Genomic DNA, 22,453 nt, shown 5'->3' with positions numbered 1-22,453 from the left:
GATTTATTTATGTGGCATAATTCAATTTATGCTACACTGACGTATCTAGAAAATACAAACATGCCACTTCATTTCAAAAAGGTTGCAGAACCCTGTAGTACGGGAGTCGGGACACTGGTGTAAATTGTAACACAGCGTTACAACTGCCGACAGGCTACCCTGCAGGCTCAAAACAATAAATCTAACATTATGACAGAGATATCAAATGTTACATCATCATCAAGGGGGAAGTACTACCGTAGCAGACAACCCGCAGCACTCCAAGTTCAAATAAAATCCTTATAGGTGCAAGGCTCGAAAATATAAATTGAGATGAAGAAAATGCCAGCACTCATTATATGTCCTTTTACATGACTTTATTTACCTCCGAGACTGAAAACGTACGCGTTACGGCCTGTCTGGCCTTCCTCAGCGTTTGTCACAAACATTCATTCATTCATCTCAACATCATCATCAAACCTAAACAGATCTAGACATTAAGTAATTATGATAAACTGGAGATGAAAATGATTTACTTTAATGCCTCAAATAGGAGTCTTGGCAAAAAAAAAAAAAAAAAATTATAAATAAAAAAAAAATTAACTAGGAAAAAAAACATGAAAGAAATAGTTGGTGTCAGTGACTATCTGGTCAAGTTAAGCCAATAATGCTACCTAGTGGTCTAAATCCTCATAGCATCAAGTGACCCCTCAATGCTTCATAGACCTAGAACTCTAGAACCTAGTTCTCAAGGTGGAGTCTGGGGACCGGCAGCTCCAGGTGTCCTTGAGGGAGTTCCAGGGGGTCCCCAGCTAAATGATTGATAGTTAGGATTAAGGAACCAAATGGCCCCATTTGAGTCTGTAACTCAGAGTGTACAGATGGACCCTTACAGGTCTGTAACTGAGTGTACAAATGGAACCAAATGGACCAATTTGTACACTCTCAGAGTTAAATTAACATTAATTTTACAATATAAATTGGGGTCCCGAGATAAATACGGGCCCCATTTAATGGGGACCCGTAGGTTAATGCATGTCAAACTGGGGGTCCTTGAAATTGAAATGGTTGAGAATCACTGCTAGAGCCATACAAATCTTCTCTTATGGGCATCCCTGGCATATCTTTTCAAATGGGGGTCCGCAGGCTAATATGTGCATGTCAATTTGGGGGGCCTTGACTTAGAAATGTTTGAGAACCACAGGCCTAGAAGATGGGGCTTCCAGACTGCCTCAATGAGCCCACAACCAGTCCATAGCATAAGCCTATCCAGCTTGACAAAGAAATGACACATACTTTTTTATTAGCACTGCATCAAAAGTGCAGTCAAGTCACCTTGCAAGGAAAATACTAGACCTCTCAGTGTTCTTTAAGCTCATCTTCTCACTGACATTAGAGAGCACAATGTGTTAATTTCCTCTAGAGAAAAAATCCTCTTATCCAGAGATTAGACTTCCATTGATCTTCATTAGTCTTCATTTCTTCTTGAAAACCTGTTTGCAAACTTGGCCTTCGCAATACAGCTCCTAAAAAGAGGAAATCACTGATATTATATTCAACCAAACATAGTTTTTCCAAAATGTCTTTCTGGCTGTTGGTAAATGTGTGGAGATCATATAACCTAAATGTCAATACAATTCAATAGAGCTTTATTGGCATGAGAAAACTTGAAGGTTACTTTAGTAACCATGGTTCTTTAAGTAAGTGAGCGAAATACTTCGTTCTATGGGAGGCTTCCGTTCGTAAGCCGAGGTGCAGATTTTTTAATCATAAACTCCCACAGGACATTAAATGTGTCCTGCGGGTTTAAGGCTCGTGACGTAGGCGCCCAGCGCCTCAGGGGTATTTAAGGCCTAGCAACTGCGTCACGAACCACTCATGAACATACTTTTCCTTCTGCCACAGAGCAAGACAGAAGGGTGTTTAGCGAAGTATTTCGCTCACTTACTTAAAGAACCATGGTTACTAAAGTAACCTTCAAGTTCTTTTAAGTTGTGTTCGCGAAATACTTCGCTCTATGGGACCTCATGAACTCCCATATCCTGCACTAGTCAGTGGGTCTTAGGACTTGGGGGTAACTAAGGGCTGGGGATAAACCTTAGGTTTGTAGCCCGGTCCCATAGGGTGGAAGGTGACAGTCTTTAGACTGTCAGTGTCTTCCCGGAGCGGCTACCTGGGGTAGGGCGGAGACTGCCCCAGGTAACCTGGGTTTTATAGAGGGAGGAGGGGCGTTGCCTCATTCCCTCTGTGGCTCTGTAGGATGGACTTGATCGGAGTCCATTTATGGTGCGGCTGCTTCCAAGACCACGTGCGCCAGGGAGGGCACTGCCACATCTAGGTTATAGTATGTGGCAAAGGTCGAGGAGGAGGACCAGCTTGCCGCTGTGCAGACATCCCGGATTGAGACCCCCTTGTGGAGTGCCCAGGATGCTGCCATGCCTCTCCCTGAGTGGTGTAGGCCAGACGGATGGCCTGCACTATCCAGCTGGAGATAGTGACTTTTGTGACAGGCTTTCCCCTGGTTCTGTCGCCCCAGGATATGAACAGTTGATGACCTATCCTCGAGGTGCCTGTTCTGTCCATGTAAATGCGGAGCGCTCTTACTGGACAGAGGCAGTTCAGCCTCCTGTCCTCTTCCGTAGCGAAGGGAGGAGGGTGGAAAGCCTGTAGATCCACCGGTACGCAAACCGAAAAAGCGTTCTTCGGTAAGAAGGCTGGGTTCACTTTGATGGTGACCTCGGTTGAGAGTGCGTGTAGATCGCTGACCCTCTTAGCGGTCGTTAGGGCGACTAGGAGGGCCGTCTTTAGAGTAAGACACTTTAGGTCAGCCGTCTGCAGTGGCTCGAAGGGCTCATTGGTTAGGGCCCTGAGGACCAAGGACAGATCCCAGGAGGGGACCAGGGGTCTGTTGACCCTGTGTGCCCTGCGTACGCCTTTCACAAACTGTGTTACCAGCGGATGTTTCCATATCGTCTGGTTGTTGACGCCCACATGGCAAGCCGAGATGGCTGACATGGCTGACAGGTGGATTTTCACTGAGGAGAGGCCTAGACCTCTGTCTAGGAACTCTTGCAGGAATGTCAGAATGTCAACTATTGAAGCTTGGAAAGGGATAACCTGGTTAGGTCGTGCTAAGCACCACTGCTCGAACACGCTCCAAGCTGTGTCGTAGCGGGTCATTGTTGACTGGGCTCTGGCCTTCATTCGGAGGGAGACCAGTCTCAGCCAGCATTAACCTCTCACGGGCCAGACCCATAGGTCTAGGGCCTTGGGGCAAGGGTGGAAGATCTCTCGTCCCGCTTGTGTGAGAAGATCCGCTCGTAGAGGGAGCTGCCATGGTTGGTCGTAGAGGAGGGTAGCTATCTCCGTCCTCCAGACGCCCCAGGCTGGTGCTACTAGTAGTACCGTCAGACCCCGAGTCCTCACTCTGTCCATTGTGGGAAGAATGAGAGTCAGTGGGGGGGAAGGCATAGAGGAGGGACCTGGGCCATTGGTGTGCTAGAGCGTCTAGTCCCAATGTCGATGGTCCGCTCATGGCGAAGAAGAGAGGACACTTCGTGTTCTGCTCTGAGGCGAACAGGTCCACCTCGGGTGTCCCGAACCTGTCCCAGATCTGGTTCGCTACCTGGGGGTCACGGGTGTAGTGACCAGTCTGCGTAGCGGACAGCAGGTCTGGACAGCAGGTCCGCCCCTGTGTTTAGAACACCCGGGACGTGACACGCTGAAATGGACAGGAGACAAGCGTCGCAACACATCGTGAGTCTCTGGGCCAGTTGGTGCAAGCGAGGGGACCTGAGTCCCCCTTGCTTGTTGATGTAACACATTGTTGTCATGTTGTCTGTCCTGACCAGGACGTGACAACCTCGGATGCGCGGTTCGAAGTCCCTCAGTGCGAGGAACACCGCCATCAGCTCCAGATAATTGATGTGGCAGGACCGTAGCTGTTCTGACCATATCCTTCTGGTTGTAGTGCCCTCCAGTGTGGCACCCCAGCCAGTCATGCTGGCGTCTGTGGTGACGACTTTCCTGGTCAGAGGTCTGCCCATAGGGACGCCCTCTGAGAGGGTTCGTCTGTCTGTCCACCATTTCAGGGCTAGCACGCCTTGTGACGTCACTGTTACCTTCTGGTGGCGACGGTGCATAGGTATGCGTAAGGCATTCATCCACCATTGGAAAGGTCTCATATTCAGCCTGGCTAGGCGGATTATGTGAACCACTGAGGCCATAAGCCCCGCCATCCGGAGGCATGTATGAAAGGGAATCGAGCGATCCTTTCTGAATGACGCCGCGGACTGTATTACCGCCTCTATTCTCTCTTGGCTCAGACGAGCCATGAAAGAGATCGAGTCCAGCGTTATGCCGATAAAGTCTATAGACTGTTTCGGGATTAACACGCTCTTCTCGTGGTTTATTCGGAACCCGAGAGAGTGGAGGTGACTGAGCACTTGTTGAGTGTGCAACAGTGCCTCCTGTGGCGAGTCTGATGGGGCGAAGCCCGCCCCCCTTCTTTTTCACCAGGAAATAGCGGGAATAAAACCCGTTGAGAGACTGGCTGGCAGGGACCTCTGAGATGGTGCCCTTCTGCAGGAGGGAATTGATTTCCTCCTTTAGAATGTGCGCCGCCTCTCCACTCACTTTCGTGAAGATGGTTTCTCCGAAAGTGGGCGGTTTCGAGGCGAATTGGAGCCTGTAACCCTTTGCTAAAGTTAGCTTTTCCTGCTCCACTGTGTCAGAGTGTGAGAGGAAAATCGGGCGGGACGGCTCTGGACTACGACAGCTAAGGCTGTCGTAGGGCGGATCATGTCTCCCACATGTGGGCCTGTGCCCTTCAGAGTACACTTCATTATTGTTTTTTTGTGTTTTTTTGTTTTGTTTTTCTTTATTGAATTGAAAACATACACATGTGAATTGCACATTACAATTTTTTTTTGAGGCAGTCGCTGCTTGTACAGTCCCTCTGAAGCGCTCTGTGGCTCGAGAGTGAAGTCCGTGACCACTACTCTCTGTGCTGAACTCTGAACTGTAGGAAGACGGGGGGGTGCGGCCTTGACCCCCCTCTGGACCTGGCCGGGAGCATCACTTACGCTTCCCATAACCACGTCCTCTGGGAGCGACTTTCTTGTAGGGTGGGGGAGAGCGGCGGCCGTCGTCTCTCTTGGGACGTCTCCGCTGCTGTGGTCTGTCCCCGCCACGGTCCTGGCTCCTGGGTGGTCCCTTGTTGTCCGTCCTGGGCTTCCATGGCGCCTTCTTAGCCTTGTTAGGGCGGAAGGGAGGGGCCTGGGCAGCCAAAGGTTCGAGAGCCTTCATTGTCTTAGTGGAGGACTCGGGCTGTTGAATGGACACGGACATTTTCTCTAGGACCCTGTGGAACAGGCTCTCAGGAGAGATAGGAGCCCCTATCATGTCCCTCTTGACGGAGTCTGAGAGAGGGGCTAGATTGACCCACCTCATTCTCTCCTGTAGTACGGAGGACACAAGGGCCTTGCCTGTGTGCTCCGCTATCTCGCACTGCAGAGACGCCAGCTCGTGGTTGAGGCGGTGGAGCTCGGCGAGGTCCTCTGGGGAGGACACGTTGCCCAGGACTGGGGCCATTCGTGCCCGCAGCGTAGAACCGCCGTCCTGTAAATGCCCATGATGTCAGAGCCATCTCTAAGCATTTCTTCGCGGTCTCGTTGCTGCCGTTGTTCGACCTGCATGTCTCCGTCGTCATCCTCGTCGAGAGGGCCGCGGGGAATGCTGTCGTCATCCTCGTCGTTGTCGTTGTATTCGTAGTCCGCGTAGCCTTCTTCGTCAACGATAACGAAATCCCCGTCAAAGGGCTCTAGCTGGTAGGAAGGGAGGTTTACCTCTTCTTCCTCCTCGTAGCGCCGTGGGGACGGGTCCAGGCGGTCAGCCACTCTGCCGGTCCTGACGGGCTGCTGGCGCGGTCTGGCCACCAGAGCGGGGGGAAACTCCTCCCTGGGTTCTCCCATCGGAGGCCCTATAGGAGGTAGTTTACCCCGCCCAGCTGGCTGCTGTGGCTGGGTCGTCTTTTTGGGCCTCGCTCCGCAAGCCTCGTAGTCACGGGTTTCGGCCCTGACTGCTGGAGCTTGGGAGGAGGTGATGGTGGCTGTAGCCGGAGCGCGAGAGTGCGGAGCCGGCACAGGCCGCTGCTGAGTAGCCGAGCTAGCACGCGGCGCCGGGGTACTACGTGCTAGCGGCTGCCAGTCGACCCTTTGCCTTGGTGTAGAGCGCGGAGGCCCTTCGTAGAACCGTTCATCCGAGGGTGGCGGGTCTAGGCTGGGTCTCTCGTACTCGAACCTCTCGAAGTATTGTTTCACACGGTGGAGACGGGACTTCTTGAGGGTCATGTCCGTTATGTTGTCGCAGGGGCCACAGACTGGGCCTTCCCCGGTGATAGCATTGCGAGCATGCGCGAGCCCGAGACAATAGAGGCATACTGTATGTATGACATCGTGTTGCCGCAAGCCCCTACGGCACATCTCTTAGCGGGCAGTGGACCCTCGGAGAGGTTCTTTGTCTTCGACGGACATTTAGACATATTTGTCCGTCGAGTGAGACTAGTGTTACAGTTAGTAAACAGCTAGCGAACGAGCGGGCTTTGAAGCCCGTTTCTTATCTTAACAGGCCTGTTAGCAAGTTAGCTGCAAGCTAGTAGAGCCGCGGGTAGCCCCGTTGACTATACACAAGCTAAAGGCTAGTTAGCTCCCCGCGCGAGCAATACGCAACAATGTATAACCAACCAGATATGTCGGAGAGCCTCACGGAGCTTGAGTCCTATCTCTTGCCCGGTTTGCGAGACGTAGATTACCCCAAACAAAAGCTGGCTAGCGCATTCTTGCGGTCCTCTGTGGCAGAAGGAAAATGAGTGGTTCGTGACGCAGTTGCTAGGCCTTAAATACCCCTGAGGCGCTGGGCGCCTACGTCACGAGCCTTAAACCCGCAGGACACATTTAATGTCCTGTTCCCATAGAGCGAAGTATTTCGCAAACACAACTTAAAAGAACATATGTTTACATTACCAAAGAAAGTTTCAAAATATAATAAGAACTGTTGAAAATGGGGAAAGTATATATATACATAATCTATATACTGTACATAACATACAGGGTATAAAGCCTTTTGGTTTTTGACAAATAGCAGCATTTTCTTGCAGTCACTGCATTTCTTTGTATACTATTTAAATAGTATACAAAAAAACAGATTTAAAATGTGTTTAAGATGTAAATTACCAGATGAAGCTTATCCTCCTCAATCCAATGAGCCCAGCCTCGTTGCTTCTTCTCACCAATCTGATGACACACCAGTTTCTTTCCCTCCCGTGTGACCATTGACTGCACCAAAAAGAGGAGAGAGATCAACACTGACTACTATACACTACACTAGTTCAGCATACCATATAAAAACTACGTTTATGCAATGTCCATTCATTCATCAACATCATGTACTTTATCCTACACACAGTACATGCTACCTTTCATTTTCAAGTCAATCCCACAACAATCCTTAGCCATCCTCTGATCTTTGTGTAGGCACTAGGCTACCATTAATGTGATCAGTGTTCTAGTGACTGTAGACTTCACTGTAGGGTGGATGAGGGGATAGATTCACGCTTTGATCTCCTTTTGATATCAGGTCATTCATTTTAATTGCTGGTGAGAATGTTTCATCTCTTTACTTTTTGTCTGATATGCTTCATAATGGGAGGCATACTTTGGTTAGATATACCATTGGTCCGACTGGATTAAGGTCATTTTAACGCACACGTCACCAACCTTAATCCGGTCGTTTTAACACACCCCTCAGCAACCTTAATCCATGTTAGGTTTATGTGTGCTGCCCCGTGGGAGGTTAGAGAGTTAGGGTGAGGGTTTGAGATATCAGACCAATGGTATGTCTAATCTAAAGCATGCACCCCTTGATAAAGTCAGAACTTAACTTTTATTTTATTTAAAAAGATACTGTAGCTTAAATAGCAGATCTACAAACTCACAACTATAGCAACTATTTTCACTATGATGTTGTACAATGAAGTACATAGGGCTTAAGTAGTTAAGGGAGTGTAACCGTATATTACAAATTGAACCCTGAATATAATCTTTACACTCTCCTACCTTGACGTGTCTGTTGTCAATACCCTGGGTAAACTCCTCAAAATCCTGGTCCTCTTTGAAGGAGAAGGCATATGTCCGGAAAGTGGTAATGGTTTTGATGTTGAACAGCTCGCCCTGCTGCTCAATCACCTTCCTGTAGTTCAATCTTACAGCAATTTTTCGCACAAAAAGGCTGATACCTGGGAAAGGCAGAAAGATGTTTCCCAGAACTGGATGTTAAATCCTGCCAAGCTGATTCACTGGCAGAAGTTAGCGCATACAACAACAACAACTAATGAGAAAACCCCAGTCAGCATAGTCTAACACATGCAAACATGTGTAAACAATATACAAAATCACCTCTGAATGTCGCATCAAAACACCCTGAATAAATGAAAAATTACACATTGAATCAAAACAGCTGTAACGTACCTAGTGCTACCATGTAGCCCTCCATGTTGATATTGCTGATCATGTCCCATGTGCCACAGAGGCTAGCAGGCATTTTTAGACTATAAACTCAAACTGCAGTGTGTAGATGAGAAGAATATGCTGTGTAGCGGTGAAGGTGAGTGAGGACCAAAGGGTCAAAAACTGGTTTTTAAAGGCAGGTCTGGTGAAAGGGAAAGGGGTGTGCCTTCTTTTCATTTGCTGTCACCTGAAGCCAAAATTTGGTTTCTGTGGGAAACCCACACAACCCAACCCAACCCACAACAGTTACAGTAATACTGGTCCCTGTGGGCAGCTCATCTAGCAATAAACACTTTTATTTGTTACAATTTACAATTTAGGCATTTAGCCTAAATTGATCCAGAGCGACTTACATTTAAAGGTATATTCAGTGATTTCACTCAAAAAACCTTAGGTTTCGTTTTTGGCTGTGGGACCCAGCCTTTCGTCCAATCAGGATAGAGAGTCAAAAACGAAACCTAAGGTTTTTTGACCCCCAGGTGTTAACTGGGGACAGGGAGGAACTCCTTATATGGCCAGCACACTCTATAGTAGGGAGGATTATCACAACAAAACAAAAAAATAAGTTATATTTGAATTAAGTGAAATCACTGAATATACCTTTAAGCTAAAACAAAAGCATGGCATACATTGTATAAACTAAGAACGTAACAGTGGAGTATCTATGTCAACTATACATACTATACTTTATTATATATTATAAAATATACATGTGTACTATAAGGTGCTATGACTACATAAAATGCAATTCTAGTGCTGTCTACGTAACGAGCTATAAGTCTGTCTAAAATAGCAATGCTAACCTAAGTCTACTATCTGAGTCTACACAATGCACATTCATTCCAGTGTTTGTAGGGGTGCTATTTCCAATAATTGGAATACAATGTTGCCTACTGTTTGCTAATGTCTTGTGTCAAAATCGTTTCAGGTCTTTTGCAATACTCTAAGTTTCTCTAGAGTTCATCTTTTGCGTTTTGATACTTTTCCTTTTTTTTTAATATATTTTTTATCCCACGATTTTGTAACCCATTTTTCACCCCTGTGTCAATCATCTAATGTGATCCTGGGCTCTACACACCCTCCGCCAACCTGGGGAGAGCAACGGACTTAACTCATGCTTCCTTCATGCTTGAGTGTCCAAGTTGCTCCTTTACACCTGACAGGGGGGAGTTTCCCTGGTTGGACGTAGCGCGTGGAAGGAACACGTTATTCCAACCAGTTCCTTTCCCCTCCATCAGGCGCCCCGGCTGGCCAGGGGGAGGCAGTTTAGAGACCAGGATTACTGCATGTTTTTGTGAGGGTACCTACCCTAGGGGACACAGGGAGAACATGCAAACTCCACACAGAAAGGCCCTTTTGCCAACCCCGCCTTCGGGTATGGGCACTGATGACGCGGAGGAGGAAACACGCCGCCAGCACCCACAGCTCCCCGAGCGGGAATCGAACCCAGGACCTTCTAGCTGTGAGGCGACAGCACTACCAACTGTGCCACCGTGCCCCTGGGTTCTCACTTTTCCAGTGAAGATTTATAAGGTTGAGGTATCTGGTCTTTTTGGCTATTTTAATAGCCTCACTCAGCTATAAAGCTGTCAGATGCTAAGACATGCATACGTTTGAAAGAATACAGAGCTTCTGAAACAAATTATTCTACAGTACTTTTGTTTGCAAACAAACGTGTAGAGTGGTATTAGGTAGAATATCTATGAATATCTGCACAACATAAAACAAAGTGTCCAGAACATGAGCTGTCTAGTTTGTCAACCTGTGGGATATTTAGCTAAATAATATGTTTCTAATAGTCAATAATATCATGTGTCCTGTTCTTTCAGAAATAATGTTAATGAATAATACTGCTCAAATGCGACACTGTAGTGTAATTAGTGTTATGTACCGTACATACAACAGTGGATGTGGAAAAACTTGTCTGGGCAGTTTTATACCATGGAAGATGCACCTGTCATGCTTAAGTAGGACATTTGGGTTTATAATTCAATTACATTTTATTATAGTGCCAAAACACAACAAGTTGTCTCAAGACACTTCAGATATAGCACAGAGACCTGTCATTGTCCCACATTTTAACCTGCTACTATCAGACTCAATTTATCTTAACTGATTACAGTTATTTCAGCTGCTGTTTTACTTAAATAAAAAAGGTGATTATGATTCAAAATAAATCTTTAAAAAACGATTTGACACCTTATCTATTAATAAGTTGTCAATTAAACATTTCTGTCAGACGTTCTGGCCATTCTCCTGTCCTGTCTCTGGTCCATGGCAGTGGTTCTAAAAGTGGGGTCTGGGGACCCCTCCCTGTCACAAGTGGCATCCATGAGGGGGTTTCCAGATAAATTAACGATAATTAGGAACCAAATGGTCCCTTACTTGTATCCATGAGGGGGTTTTCAGATAAATTAATGATAATTAGGAACCAAATGGTCCCGTACTGTGTACAAATGTAAAACAAACTAAACAAAACAAAAACTCTCAGGCCTGACTCACACATGCACAACAGATTGATGTATAGCTGATGCATTATTGACTGATGCAAGCTCACAATGCATTTCCAATGGGAGTCACATGGTTTGACACAACATTTGTGTTGTATGAGGGGGTGGGGGGCAGTCGAAACACAGCCGAAAGCCGTACAACACAAATGTTGTGTCAAACCATGTGACTTCCATTGGAAATGCATTGGGGCAAGATGTAAACAAACCCTTTCTTTACATCTAGCATGCATCAATGTTGTATGCTAGATGTGAAGGTGTGAGTCAGGCCTCAGAGTTATGGGGCCTGAGGCTGTGACCTAAGCACTACAAGACACGGGACATATTATTATTATATGTCAAAACATTCAAGTATCAGAAGATTATGTAACCCAGGTAAAGTAATGTGACACTCTGCATGTTTATTAACTAAAGTTTTCCACATGTCCAAAGTCAATTCAGAAAAAGACAACCTATTTTTTTTAATCATAACTATCCTTGATATGTCACCGTCAGCCGGTCCATGATAATAGAAAGGTTGGGACCTAACGCATAATGAACTGGAGCTCCTTGATATTAAAACTTTTGAGAATCACTGGTCTAAGGAATGATACCTCCCTAACTGACACGGTCACCACAGAGTTAATTTATCCATCTGAAACTCGGAGTGCACAAATGAACACTCTGCAGGCCTGCACAGTCAGGACTCTATGGCTCAGAACGGAGCAGCCAGAGACCCATGCTGCAATAGTACTTCATTTTGAGTACTCGCCGATACCAAGTACCGATCCGAGGATGTTGTTTTTGTTGTGCAACCACTTATCCCCACCCTCCAATTTAATTTCATTGTTATGCCTTGTACTTGAAATGGTACTGTAATGTTCAATTACAGGCCTTGAAATTGACTTTTTTGTTTTAAAAAAAGGCTTTATTGCCCATTTGGATAATTTCATTGTAAATGTAATGTGTAGTGTATGAGGGTGTAGGCCTGTCACCAACAGATACTGGTAGTGCCAGTCCCCTCATAGGGGAATGGATGGTAATGAGTGATGTTTTTAGTTCACCGTTTTTGTCGGGCCACAGCAATCAATTGAATGTTTTGGTATCGGGTCAGAGTATCTGGACCTTTTCCGATACCGAATACGAGTACATGGGTAGGGCATCGTGCCCGATACGATAGGTACAACTCTACCACTATGAGCACCCAGTAGGGCACATGGAGAGTAGAGATGTGGAAAGGAGAGATCTTGTGGAGATCTTGGAGCGGAGACAGATACAGTACAAAAAAGTGAAAAAACATAATATAGAAAGGCATCAGATACAGGAATAACAGGGATAGGCAGGAGTGGAGAGACTGAGCACCAGATAAACATAACACTCAAGTATACCCAGAAGAACTGAGAAAACACAACAAAGAGACCAGATAAGGGGAAGAGAGGTGGGACAGAGAGAAGGGGCTATGTAACCTGAACCTATGTCCCATTTCTTTCTTTTAACAATGCACCTTATTTACAGTATATTTGACCCGTGTGTGTGTATGTTTGTGTACGTACGCACTACGCACGTGTATGTATGTGTACATACTTACTTGTCTGTGTGCAGACAGCTGCAACACCTAAATTGGCCAGTAGAGCGTGCACACGCACAGGTCTGATTTATTTTTACACCTGTATGTGTAAACCTGAGCTGTGACAATAACGTTGAATCAAATGCATCTAAATGACATGCCCAACAATGCATACATGTCTTGTTTGTGATCAGAGATGACATTTAGAAGAATGGAATAATTATTTTTACACTGATGGAAACTCTCTGGACATTTTTAAATATACCGGTAGTCTAAAAACCCATCTTTTCTCTCGCACTACGTTTCCTCCTAGTTTTATTGAAACCATTGTTATGTTCACCGCACGCATGTCCGGCGTGTGATTTTAAAATACTGTACTGTAATTTTCTTTTTTCTTTCTTCCTGATGATTTATAGCTAAGCACATTTTAATGTTTTCTCATTGCTATGTTTTTGTTTTTTATATGACTTTTATGTATTCTTGTTATAATATAAAGTGAGACCCCTTGGGGTGATTTTGTACTATAAATAAAAACATCAGACCAGTCTGAAGCGAGTGGTGCAACAGCAACCCCTATTGGTACTCTAAACATCGGGACATGAGTTAGGACACAGGGACATTGCTGTTCCTTGGAGTGGTTGCAAGACTCTTTTATTGCTCTTGTTTTTTCTTAATAAAGTTGGTTCCTTCTTTATCATTATGTAAAGCAACTTTCGGAAATCTGAGCCATAATTATCATCATTATTACTACACAACAACAAACAAACAAATTTAAAGGGAAAATAATAATAATAATTTAAAGGCAAAGGCACACTATTAAAATGGGCATTCACTAATGCCCATTTAGTACAATTTGTTTAAAACACCACACACACACGGTAACTAAAAATGAAGAACTTCACAGTGTGATTGGTTTAAAATCGATATTAAAGTCAACACAGGCGCGTTCTATCTAAACCAAAGCTCCTGGACCGAAAAGACAGAGCCATGGCATTCGCGGGGATGTCATCACTCAATGTGCTTTTTCAGCTTGAGGAGGCGCCCATGTTCCTCTGAAGAGGTTCCAAGACAACATCAGCATTTTTCTGCTCACTCTCTGCACTGTACAGGTTGTTCTCCTGAATATAGTGAACCACAAGGTCCGGCAGCAGGTACCTGACACTCTGCCTTCGTCGCAGCGCTCTGCGCACGTGAGTGGCGGAGATTTCGTTCGTCACCCATTCCCGGACGACGTGGATGTTCTTGCGATGTTTCCACAACAGGTCTGATTGCTGGATGAACTTCTGAGCGTCGTTGCCGTGGCGTGTGATGCAGACGATGCCATGGCCCCCAATCTCAGCAATGTCCTCCTGCTTCCACAGATTGGGAACCCCAAAGGACTCCAAGACATCGGCCCCACACAGCAGCATCAGACGAGGACTGTCTGAGGAGCGTGGAGAAAAAGGACATAGTTTTGAGCAAGGTTACTGTAATCCTGCTGTTATCCGACAGCAGAGAGGGCTATCCAACAAGCCACTGCAACTGGAAGGATTTCAACTGTTATGAAACATGGCAGATTTGGCACGGTATACACTTTTGTGTGCTGTGCTCACTTAGAATATCCCAAATATTTACTAGAGAATCCAAACAGAGCTGATTTTATTCATTCTTCCGTGAAGCATGTTGTGAGACAAAGCTGGCTGGGAAGCCAGAGGGCCAACAAAATGTATGTCAAGTGTGTACAGTGTGTACTGTACATATTTGAACAGGACGCTCTATATGAATGCCAAAACGTAACAAGAATGTACATAAAGTAGTATGTCATGTGTAATTGTGTACTATGTTCCTCCTTTGGTTCAACAGCTGCAAGTTATGAGCCTCCAGGGGTAAAGGAGAAAAGAAATCTTCATGTATGTAAACTACGTCCAATGTCTGGCAGTAGCTGAGTGTTAGTAAACCACGGTGTCCTCCCGAAAATGTACTAATTTTTTAAAAGACTAATTGAATGGAAGTAGTATCAGTCTTTTCCTTTGACTATAACTAGCTAACAAGAAAGGATGAGACAAGCACTTTATAAGATGACTTGTGTATGTCAATATTTGAAGTGACTAGTCAAAGTCGTGTTACTTACACATACACATACACTGGTTATTATTGTGGGGTCCAGGGGGTCCCAAGCCAAGTTAAATTACCACTGAGGATTTTACAGTGTAGATTGGGGTCCCAGAGATAAAACAATGCAACTAATGAGGGACCATGGCCTAATATGGATATCAAAAAGTGGGCGTTTTGAAATGAAAAAGGTTGAGAATCACTTCCCTATTTGCATCTAATATTTTGTCCAGTGTTCATCTTCAGCACATGGAGACTAATTCATAGCAAATCTGATGAACATGGAGGGCAGCACACAAATAAATTGAGTTCAGTACAAAAATGCAGCAATATGTCTTACCTCTCATTTTACGATGAGGTGGATCCTGAAGAGAATCCTCTTCCATACGTCGCTTCTTTGAACAGATGACAGTGTCCACCTCATCATTGTTCTGGCCGGCTTCTACCAGCTGTCCATAGTGATACCTAAGCGAGTACAGACATCAGTTGACTCCGGTGGGGAAGACAATTTACAAATAAATAATCCTATCTGTTCACTTTATGATTACCGTTTCATCATCATTACAGAAATAGTTAACTAATGACTTTATGCTATACTAATACATATTATGCATGTGTATATGGAAATGAATAGAGCATGCCTTTTTTTCATGTTCAGTTTCACTGGCACAGGGGCCAGCCTACAAAGTCGGCCTCAAGACTGCCTCGAAAAGGAGACCAATACCTACCTAAACTCCAAGGTAAAATATAACTTTTAAACAAAATAAACTAAGCAGCAGATTGAGGGAAATGTGGCTAGCGGTAAGCACTGTGGTAAAACAGAGTACAGGCGAGTACAAGAATGCACTTATATTTTTACAGAGACTGGGGGTGACAGTCTTTTGTATGTTCAGTCGATTGTTCTACAATCTGTAAATTAATCGTTTAAGTTACAACCTGGCATTATCCTGGTATCAGTCTTGCCCAACAAGCACAGTCTTTTTGAGTCCACAGGGTTTAAGTCAAGAGCTGACAACCTTCACCCATTACTCACCGTACTACTTTGGCTGTCTCCATCCACTCAAGCTGTAAGGCCTCCCATGGGTCTACTCTGATCCAGTCAGAGTCGTCTGTCGCCAGTCGGACCATCTCCACACGGTGGCAGGCTTCAATCAGGCCCTTCTTCTTATAACCATCACCCACTGGAGAAATGAGGCCTCTCACCACCCTGTACTGGCCTAACATTACATGAAAGGGTTGACAAAAGTGGCATGAATTACTTTCCCCGATTAATCAAATAAGAAGCATGGGGTGTGTGGGGCGGTTGGAGGGATGTTATGTTGAAAAATGTGAAAAGAATGAGATGGCGATGCTTTATTCTAACAAAAGTCTGTGTCCATTTGACTCCACCTGTGTCTTCCAGATAGTCTCTTGCCAGTTCAAACATCCTCAGGTGCATGTTGGTTATCGGGTTGAAGGAGCCGCAGGCCAGCAAGACCACTTTGGTGCGGTCCCGGGACTCCATTCCTCATGTTGAGTCTAGGGCTGACACCGTTATGAAATTTAATAGCCTTTTAGGCTCTTGCACAGGGCAAATATGACAAATTGAACGGGTGACGCACCTATAGTCAGAACGCGGTGGTCATATGAAGATTGATCAAATATGACAAATGAAATAACATATATTTTTAATGACTTTATACTTTAAAAGAAAAACATTAATAGTGGAAATAGACAATCTACAAGCTCAATGTATTTTGGAAAATGTTTGATTATGTAATAAATAATCAGGCCTACTTGAATCTAATCTAATTTCTCATTTCTATACAACAGCTTGTGTTATATGAAGGATGTCATCAGTCTAGTGACGACTCTAGTGTCTACTAACTGTTAATCTCTCAAGAACAGATTCTGTGCTGTGCTACCGAATCTGTCAGCAAGGCCATTCAGAATGTGTATACACTGTTGATAGTGGGAATGAAAACACCATAGATAAAGTAATAAAAGGATAGAGGCCGAACCGGAGCGACAGCCGGGGAGGGCTGTCACTCCGGTCCACGTCGGCCAGATTCCCGGAAACGCTCTCCTCCGCGGCAGTCAGCCGTGGGGGTGGAGCTTCTTTTCCATCTACCAGCTGTCTAGAAACTCAGAAATTACATAAAACACAGCTTCTTCTGTCCACGGCTGTCGGCTCAAGTGTGCCCATGCTGATGGAAGTTCAAGTGTGCCCAGGCTGACAGGCACACCACAGGAATAGAATGTGTATAATAGGATGTGTATAATAACATCCTGTTATACACATTCTATTGAGGCCCTGCCCCCAGAGGCAAATTCAAAGGAAACAATCAGGAGGGTGCTGTTTTTTCTTTTTTTGCAGATGGGTTCCCAGATTGACTTTAACTGAATCAAAGTGACAATTAAAGCATGGCCCTTAAGGGATAAATTAGAATCTTTTTTTTACTTCCAAACCAACTTCCACTTCCAAAAGTAATAATAATAGTAACCAAATATGTTTTTAAAAGGTGCTTTGCCCCACTGCCAGTTGGAATAGTACAACTTAGATGCTATCTCTTTGATTGATTTAATAATTAATCAGTAAAAATAAATGTAAACAGCACGTGGTACAGTCAGACATTAAGGCAAAAATTATTACACAAATGAATCAACAAAGAACCATAGACTGTGCAAAGAACACAATAATAATACACCTCATCTGAATCTGAATTCATCTGAATTCATTAACAGATCTGGTTGTACGGAAAGCTTCGTTTCTAGCAAGACTTGATCGACAATAAATCAACAGCTGTTAGCTCATAGCTCTGATCCATAGCTCTAATGCGTTTAATTCTAAATGCAACGCATTAGAGCTATGGACCAGAGCTAGCTCTCGTCCAGACTTTTGAAGTATATGGACCAGAGCAGAGCTGCAGCTGTTGAGCAATCTTCTGTCAATAAACTATAATTCGTATAGTTGCTTTGCGGAGGAGAAGTACAACAACCTTGTGTAAGTCTACGCTTGTCATAATTACTTTTTGATAATAAAAATGGACAAAACAACTTACCTATTCAACAGAAGACATTTATTTTCGTGAAGAAATAACATCAGCAAATATTACCCGAACACAACAGAATGAAACAATTTGCTTCCTCTTTCCGGGTATCGTCCTAGGAAAATGCAAGAGGAATGTGCACGGGGGCGTGGCCCGGTCTCCTGCGGGAGGTTTGCACTTTGCACATGCTCAGTGCAAACAGACAGACGTTGCTCCAGACTGTATGATGAAGTCCGGCAACGCGAGACTAGCTGGTAGTGGCCTTTCCTTCCATTGAAAGCCGCACCCCAGTGACCCACAATACAAGAGCTATGTTCACAACAATCCATCGATGAACGAAACAAAAGGCTCAGATAGGCTGGAAATTTCGCAACCATGTTTACGAGTAATTGTTGCCATATTATATAGCTCTATGGTAATTTATAGTTGGTAGTTGTTCTGAGTATTGATCAGGGCAGAGCACAGGCATCATCATCACAAAGCTGTTTGTTTACCACCAAGAGACTCTTGACGACTCTTGAGGCAGGTGAGGATGTCATGCGTTTTGATGCTATAGCTAATAATCAGTTTGTTAACTCTCACTAGCGCAAGCTATAGTGAGATTCCACCAAACTACCGGTATCCAGTTTGTCACTTTGACATTGATGTGAAAGCTCCAAAACATGATCATATCTATTACGAGCTGATTAGCTAGTCAACTAGTAGCTTAGCCCTCCAAGCAGAACCCAATGGTACGGAAGTTTCTGACTTTTTGACGACACAGACCATTGGGTCCTGTTCCAGCAGTACCATGCCACCTGGTACGCAGACATACATAAAACATAAACAACGTGTTTATGGCCTGTCTGCGCTCTTTGACGACATTTTTTCGTGTGAGGGTTTCTGAATATGTGAAGTATAAGTACCCATACATGCCGCTGCGAATATCTCCTGTGGCGCTAAACAACTCAGTGCTATGTCATTATTCAAACGACAGTTTAGCTGCACCGATTGTGTCATGATAATGAAACTAAATGTGAGCTATGTTATATCCATTTCTGCTTTGCTTGTGTTGTGGTTACAGTTTCAAAACTGTAAAGATACCTGCAGAGCAAAGCTCCTTGGTTGAAAGGAGGATGGCGTCTCGAGGGAAATCAGAAACTGGGAAACTGAGGCAAAATATGGAAGAGCAACTTGACAGACTGATGCAACAGCTTCAGGACCTGGAAGAGTGCAGGTTTGTATAACGAGCATGTTCTTTTGTCTTGTTTGTAGTGAGCGAGGCAGCAGCAATGCAGCATTTGTTTACAGCTGAATGTTCCCAGTGGTGTGAAAAACGTTTCACATCCATTTATTTTACTGGAGTATTTACAATCTCAGAGACAAACAATATGCTTTTACTCCACTACAATTATTTGAAAACTTTAGTTACTTTGTAGCTCACAATCATGCTTCTTGTAGATCTGCTATTTTCACAATATTTGTTTCTACATTTGAAACTTTTACTCAAGTAAAATGATTGAGTACTTTTTCCCACCACTGCAATCTCTCAGAGAGGATCTGGATGAGGAGGAGTATGAGGAGACCAAAAGGGAAACCCTGGAGCAGTTGAGTGAATTTAACGACTCTCTGAAGAAGATCATGACAGGAGACATGACACTTGTAGATGAGCTCAGTGGGATGCAACTGGTATGTATTTTGGATACAGAATGTGTTTTTATAATAATAATTATTATATATTTAAGCTTTGTTAACTTTTTATTGAAAAGTTCATTTCTTCTAATGGCATTTGCTTTATGTCAACTGTAGTGTAAAGGTCTTTTCAGACGGGGAGCGACTGACACAGCTTGTAATTCATTTTCAATGAGAGGCGTGCGTTTATTTTGGACACGCAGAGAAGTTGGTGGACGACGACACGCTCGTTTCTTGCACATGCCCGCGACTGACTAGACCTGAATTGACATGTCTTTTTTTTAACGCAGCGTGAGTCGTGGCCTTCATGAGCAGACCTGTCGTTGATCCAGGCGACAATGACAGCGTCACATAGTTTCCCAATGGGGATCAGTAAAGTCCCATCTTATCTTCTTAACTAAACCACAAGTCCACCGTCCTAACATGAGTGTAAAGTTGCTGTCGGCTCCTTCACCAGGCAATTCAAGCCGCAATCAGCCAGGCATTCAAAACCCCAGAGGTGATACGTCTCTTTGCTAAGAAGCAGCCAGGACAGCTGAGAACCAGACTAGCAGAGGTTTGTGTTTTGAGCTATGTTTAATTTATACATACACCGTGGCCAAATTATACACATCAATATGGGAGTCCTTGACATGACATGAATACCAGTTGATCTAACCTGGTAATGTAGTTGAACGTTACGTAGCCTGACGGTGTGACATTGTGTGCAGATGGACCGTGATGTCATGGTGGGGAAGCTGTCGCGGGATGTGCACACACAGCAGAAGTTGGAAATCCTCACAGCACTAAGAAAACTGGGCGAGAAGGTCAGATATACCCTGATAGTAGGGCTGTGCGATATGACTTCAAAACAATATCAGGATTATTTCAAACCGTTGACAAGCTTTCGATTAATGATTATTTCATTTTTTAATAAAACAAAACAAAATGTGAAACTAGGTCATTTACGAGCCCACTATGCGTTGGAATGCGTTGGAGTGCGGTTAATCAGACTAGAAAAAAAATCTATTCAACATTTCTTGTGTTGATTAATTGATATAATAAATAAATATATATATATTTAGGATTAAGTCAGCTATTGGTTTCGATATATTTTTGGTTAATTGCTCAACCATACTGACAACACAGTGCATGATGCATTTGATCCCCCAGCCTGGAACAAATACGCTGTTGCTGATTAAGTGGCTTGTGATCATGACTGTGACTGATGTATTTGAGTCATTCTGCTGTTATTATTAAATTACTGCTGTTTGTCCGCCAAAAATCACCCGCCATTTACACAATTATACCAGCCAACTACATTTTAGAAATGGGTGAGAAAGTCTAGCTAATATAAGTAGTATAATCATACCAGCATGTGGTTGGTGGTACTGTAACTTTATACCCTAATCACAGTGAAATTAGGTCTAACAGTATTTGTGTGTATATATGTGTGTGTGTGTGTGTGTGTGTGTGTGTGTGTGTATATATATATATATATATATATATATATATATATATATATTCTTATCTTATCTCCCAGTTTACTCATTAAGCTCTGGCATGTGTCACTGCTAACGTCTACAGTTGATAATGTGCCAGGGTAGTGTCTCTCCTCCGCCAATACACATGAATTCACCAGTCGGGAGGTCGTAGTGCATGTGGAGGAACTTGTTATACGACTTGTACACGTCGTACAGGCTCCCTGACCAACCTGTGGGAGTCGCTAATGCAGCGACAGAGACCACCCTCCCTGCCCGACGTGCCACCCAACAGAACCAAATGTGTGTGTGTGTGGCCAAGCAGGAGGCACCACAGAGGATTCAAACCGGCAGGAACTTTACACCTGCGCCATCCTAGTGCCCCTAACATGGCTTTATACATTTCATATTGTATATCATTGTTGTTGTGGCAGAAACCACCTATCTTCATATTTTCACTTTTTGTTTTTTTCCATAAATTAACACTCTACTTGATCATACTACACAAACGTCACAAACGGTATCAAACGTAGTTGATCTGCAAGCTCGAAACACAGCGCTAAGTTTGAATTTGAATCCTGAAAAGTAATGTTTTGGACATGAGGTTTCCAGTTCCACTCGACACGACAGAGACGATATTATTCTTATAACCTTTACTTTCTGTTATAGCTCACAACAGAAGATGAGGTATTTCTAACGGAGAATGCAACGGCCACTCTCAACCAGTTTGAAAAAGTCACTGCAGACCTAGGTGAGAATAAAGAAATGGAGATTTAATTGATTTAAGTTTCTCAGTGGTATACAGTATGAATTTCATGTCTGTTTTGTTGTATCCTTGTTTTTCAGGATCAGAAGACAAAATCATGGCTTTAGCAAGCTCTGGGGTGAAAACAAAGGCATAACCATGTGTGTTTTTATTAATTCTAAGTGGTTTATAATGACAAAAGTGCCAATCGACCTTTTGATTTTGTAACCAATCATTGCACTCTCAGCAGTAATGGTCCTAACTATTTAACAGTATTGTTTTATACCCCTAAACCTTTTTTTTAATGTATTTTATTTTTCCACTTTATTGTAAATTGTGTGTGTTATAGGTACTAAAGTTTGATCTGATACTCAGCTTTTGCAACATATCCAGCAATTGATACAAGCACTTTATGGGAAATATTTGGCTTGTGCTGTTTGTTATTGAAATGCTGCATTTATCATCTTAAAAGGCTTTCATTTATTGATTGTGGTGTCTTTAATTGATGGTCGTTCTCATGACTGCTGCAAACCTCATGACTGATGCAAATCATCAGTTTTATTTTCTGGACGATCATCTGCTGTCAATACTCATGGATAATGAAACTGGAGTAACTTCAGTAGTGCATTATTATATTTTTTGAGATGTATTCTGACTTGATATCTTGCCTCAGTTGCCTGAGTTCAGTAGTTCTTTGTATTCAATTGTGAGTACTATTTACATTTTAGTCATTGTATCATTTTTGTATTACTGGCAAGGGACATAATATATATATAAAAATGATTCTACCTTTCCGTTTGGGAGATGTGATTTATATTCCTGAGTTTAACAGATAATCCTACACCAGACCAACAGGTGTCG

General features: G+C 43.8%; 3 protein-coding genes across 4 annotated transcripts; 1 reads left to right on the top strand and 2 right to left on the bottom strand.

Moving 5' to 3' along the window:
• Nucleotides 1–990: 990 nt before the first annotated feature.
• Nucleotides 991–8,639, bottom strand: rbp7a (retinol binding protein 7a, cellular). The gene is made up of 4 exons (XM_083770061.1): nucleotides 8,505–8,639; nucleotides 8,094–8,272; nucleotides 7,212–7,313; nucleotides 991–1,505 (listed from the first exon to the last, which is right to left on the bottom strand). The coding sequence occupies exons 1-4, from the start codon at nucleotides 8,575–8,577 to the stop codon at nucleotides 1,455–1,457; spliced, it is 405 nt and encodes a 134-aa protein (XP_083626187.1). The 5' UTR covers nucleotides 8,578–8,639; the 3' UTR covers nucleotides 991–1,454.
• A 4,500-nt stretch (nucleotides 8,640–13,139) lies between these two features.
• On the bottom strand, nucleotides 13,140–17,832 carry nmnat1 (nicotinamide nucleotide adenylyltransferase 1). Of its 2 annotated transcripts, none has more exons than XM_083770058.1 (5): nucleotides 17,729–17,832; nucleotides 16,077–16,211; nucleotides 15,721–15,904; nucleotides 15,028–15,152; nucleotides 13,140–14,019 (listed from the first exon to the last, which is right to left on the bottom strand). In XM_083770058.1, exons 2-5 carry the CDS (start codon nucleotides 16,189–16,191, stop codon nucleotides 13,622–13,624), a joined length of 822 nt encoding a protein of 273 aa, XP_083626184.1. In that variant the 5' UTR covers nucleotides 16,192–16,211; nucleotides 17,729–17,832; the 3' UTR covers nucleotides 13,140–13,621. The 2 variants fall into 2 exon arrangements, with proteins under 2 accessions (XP_083626184.1, XP_083626185.1); XM_083770059.1 differs by lacking the exon at nucleotides 17,729–17,832 and adding an exon at nucleotides 16,464–16,673.
• A 166-nt stretch (nucleotides 17,833–17,998) lies between these two features.
• lzic (leucine zipper and CTNNBIP1 domain containing) lies at nucleotides 17,999–22,380 on the top strand. The gene is made up of 7 exons (XM_083770060.1): nucleotides 17,999–18,242; nucleotides 18,780–18,932; nucleotides 19,249–19,384; nucleotides 19,845–19,943; nucleotides 20,098–20,193; nucleotides 21,517–21,598; nucleotides 21,694–22,380. The coding sequence occupies exons 2-7, from the start codon at nucleotides 18,832–18,834 to the stop codon at nucleotides 21,747–21,749; spliced, it is 570 nt and encodes a 189-aa protein (XP_083626186.1). The 5' UTR covers nucleotides 17,999–18,242; nucleotides 18,780–18,831; the 3' UTR covers nucleotides 21,750–22,380.
• The last annotated feature ends 73 nt before the right edge of the window (nucleotides 22,381–22,453 follow it).

Source organism: Protomyctophum parallelum, assembly GCF_964188405.1.
Source record: "Protomyctophum parallelum genome assembly, chromosome: 7".
In the NCBI taxonomy this organism is placed as follows: Eukaryota; Metazoa; Chordata; class Actinopteri; order Myctophiformes; family Myctophidae; genus Protomyctophum; species Protomyctophum parallelum.
Note: the sequence above shows the minus strand (reverse complement) of the source record. Positions and strands in the feature narration are given on the sequence as shown.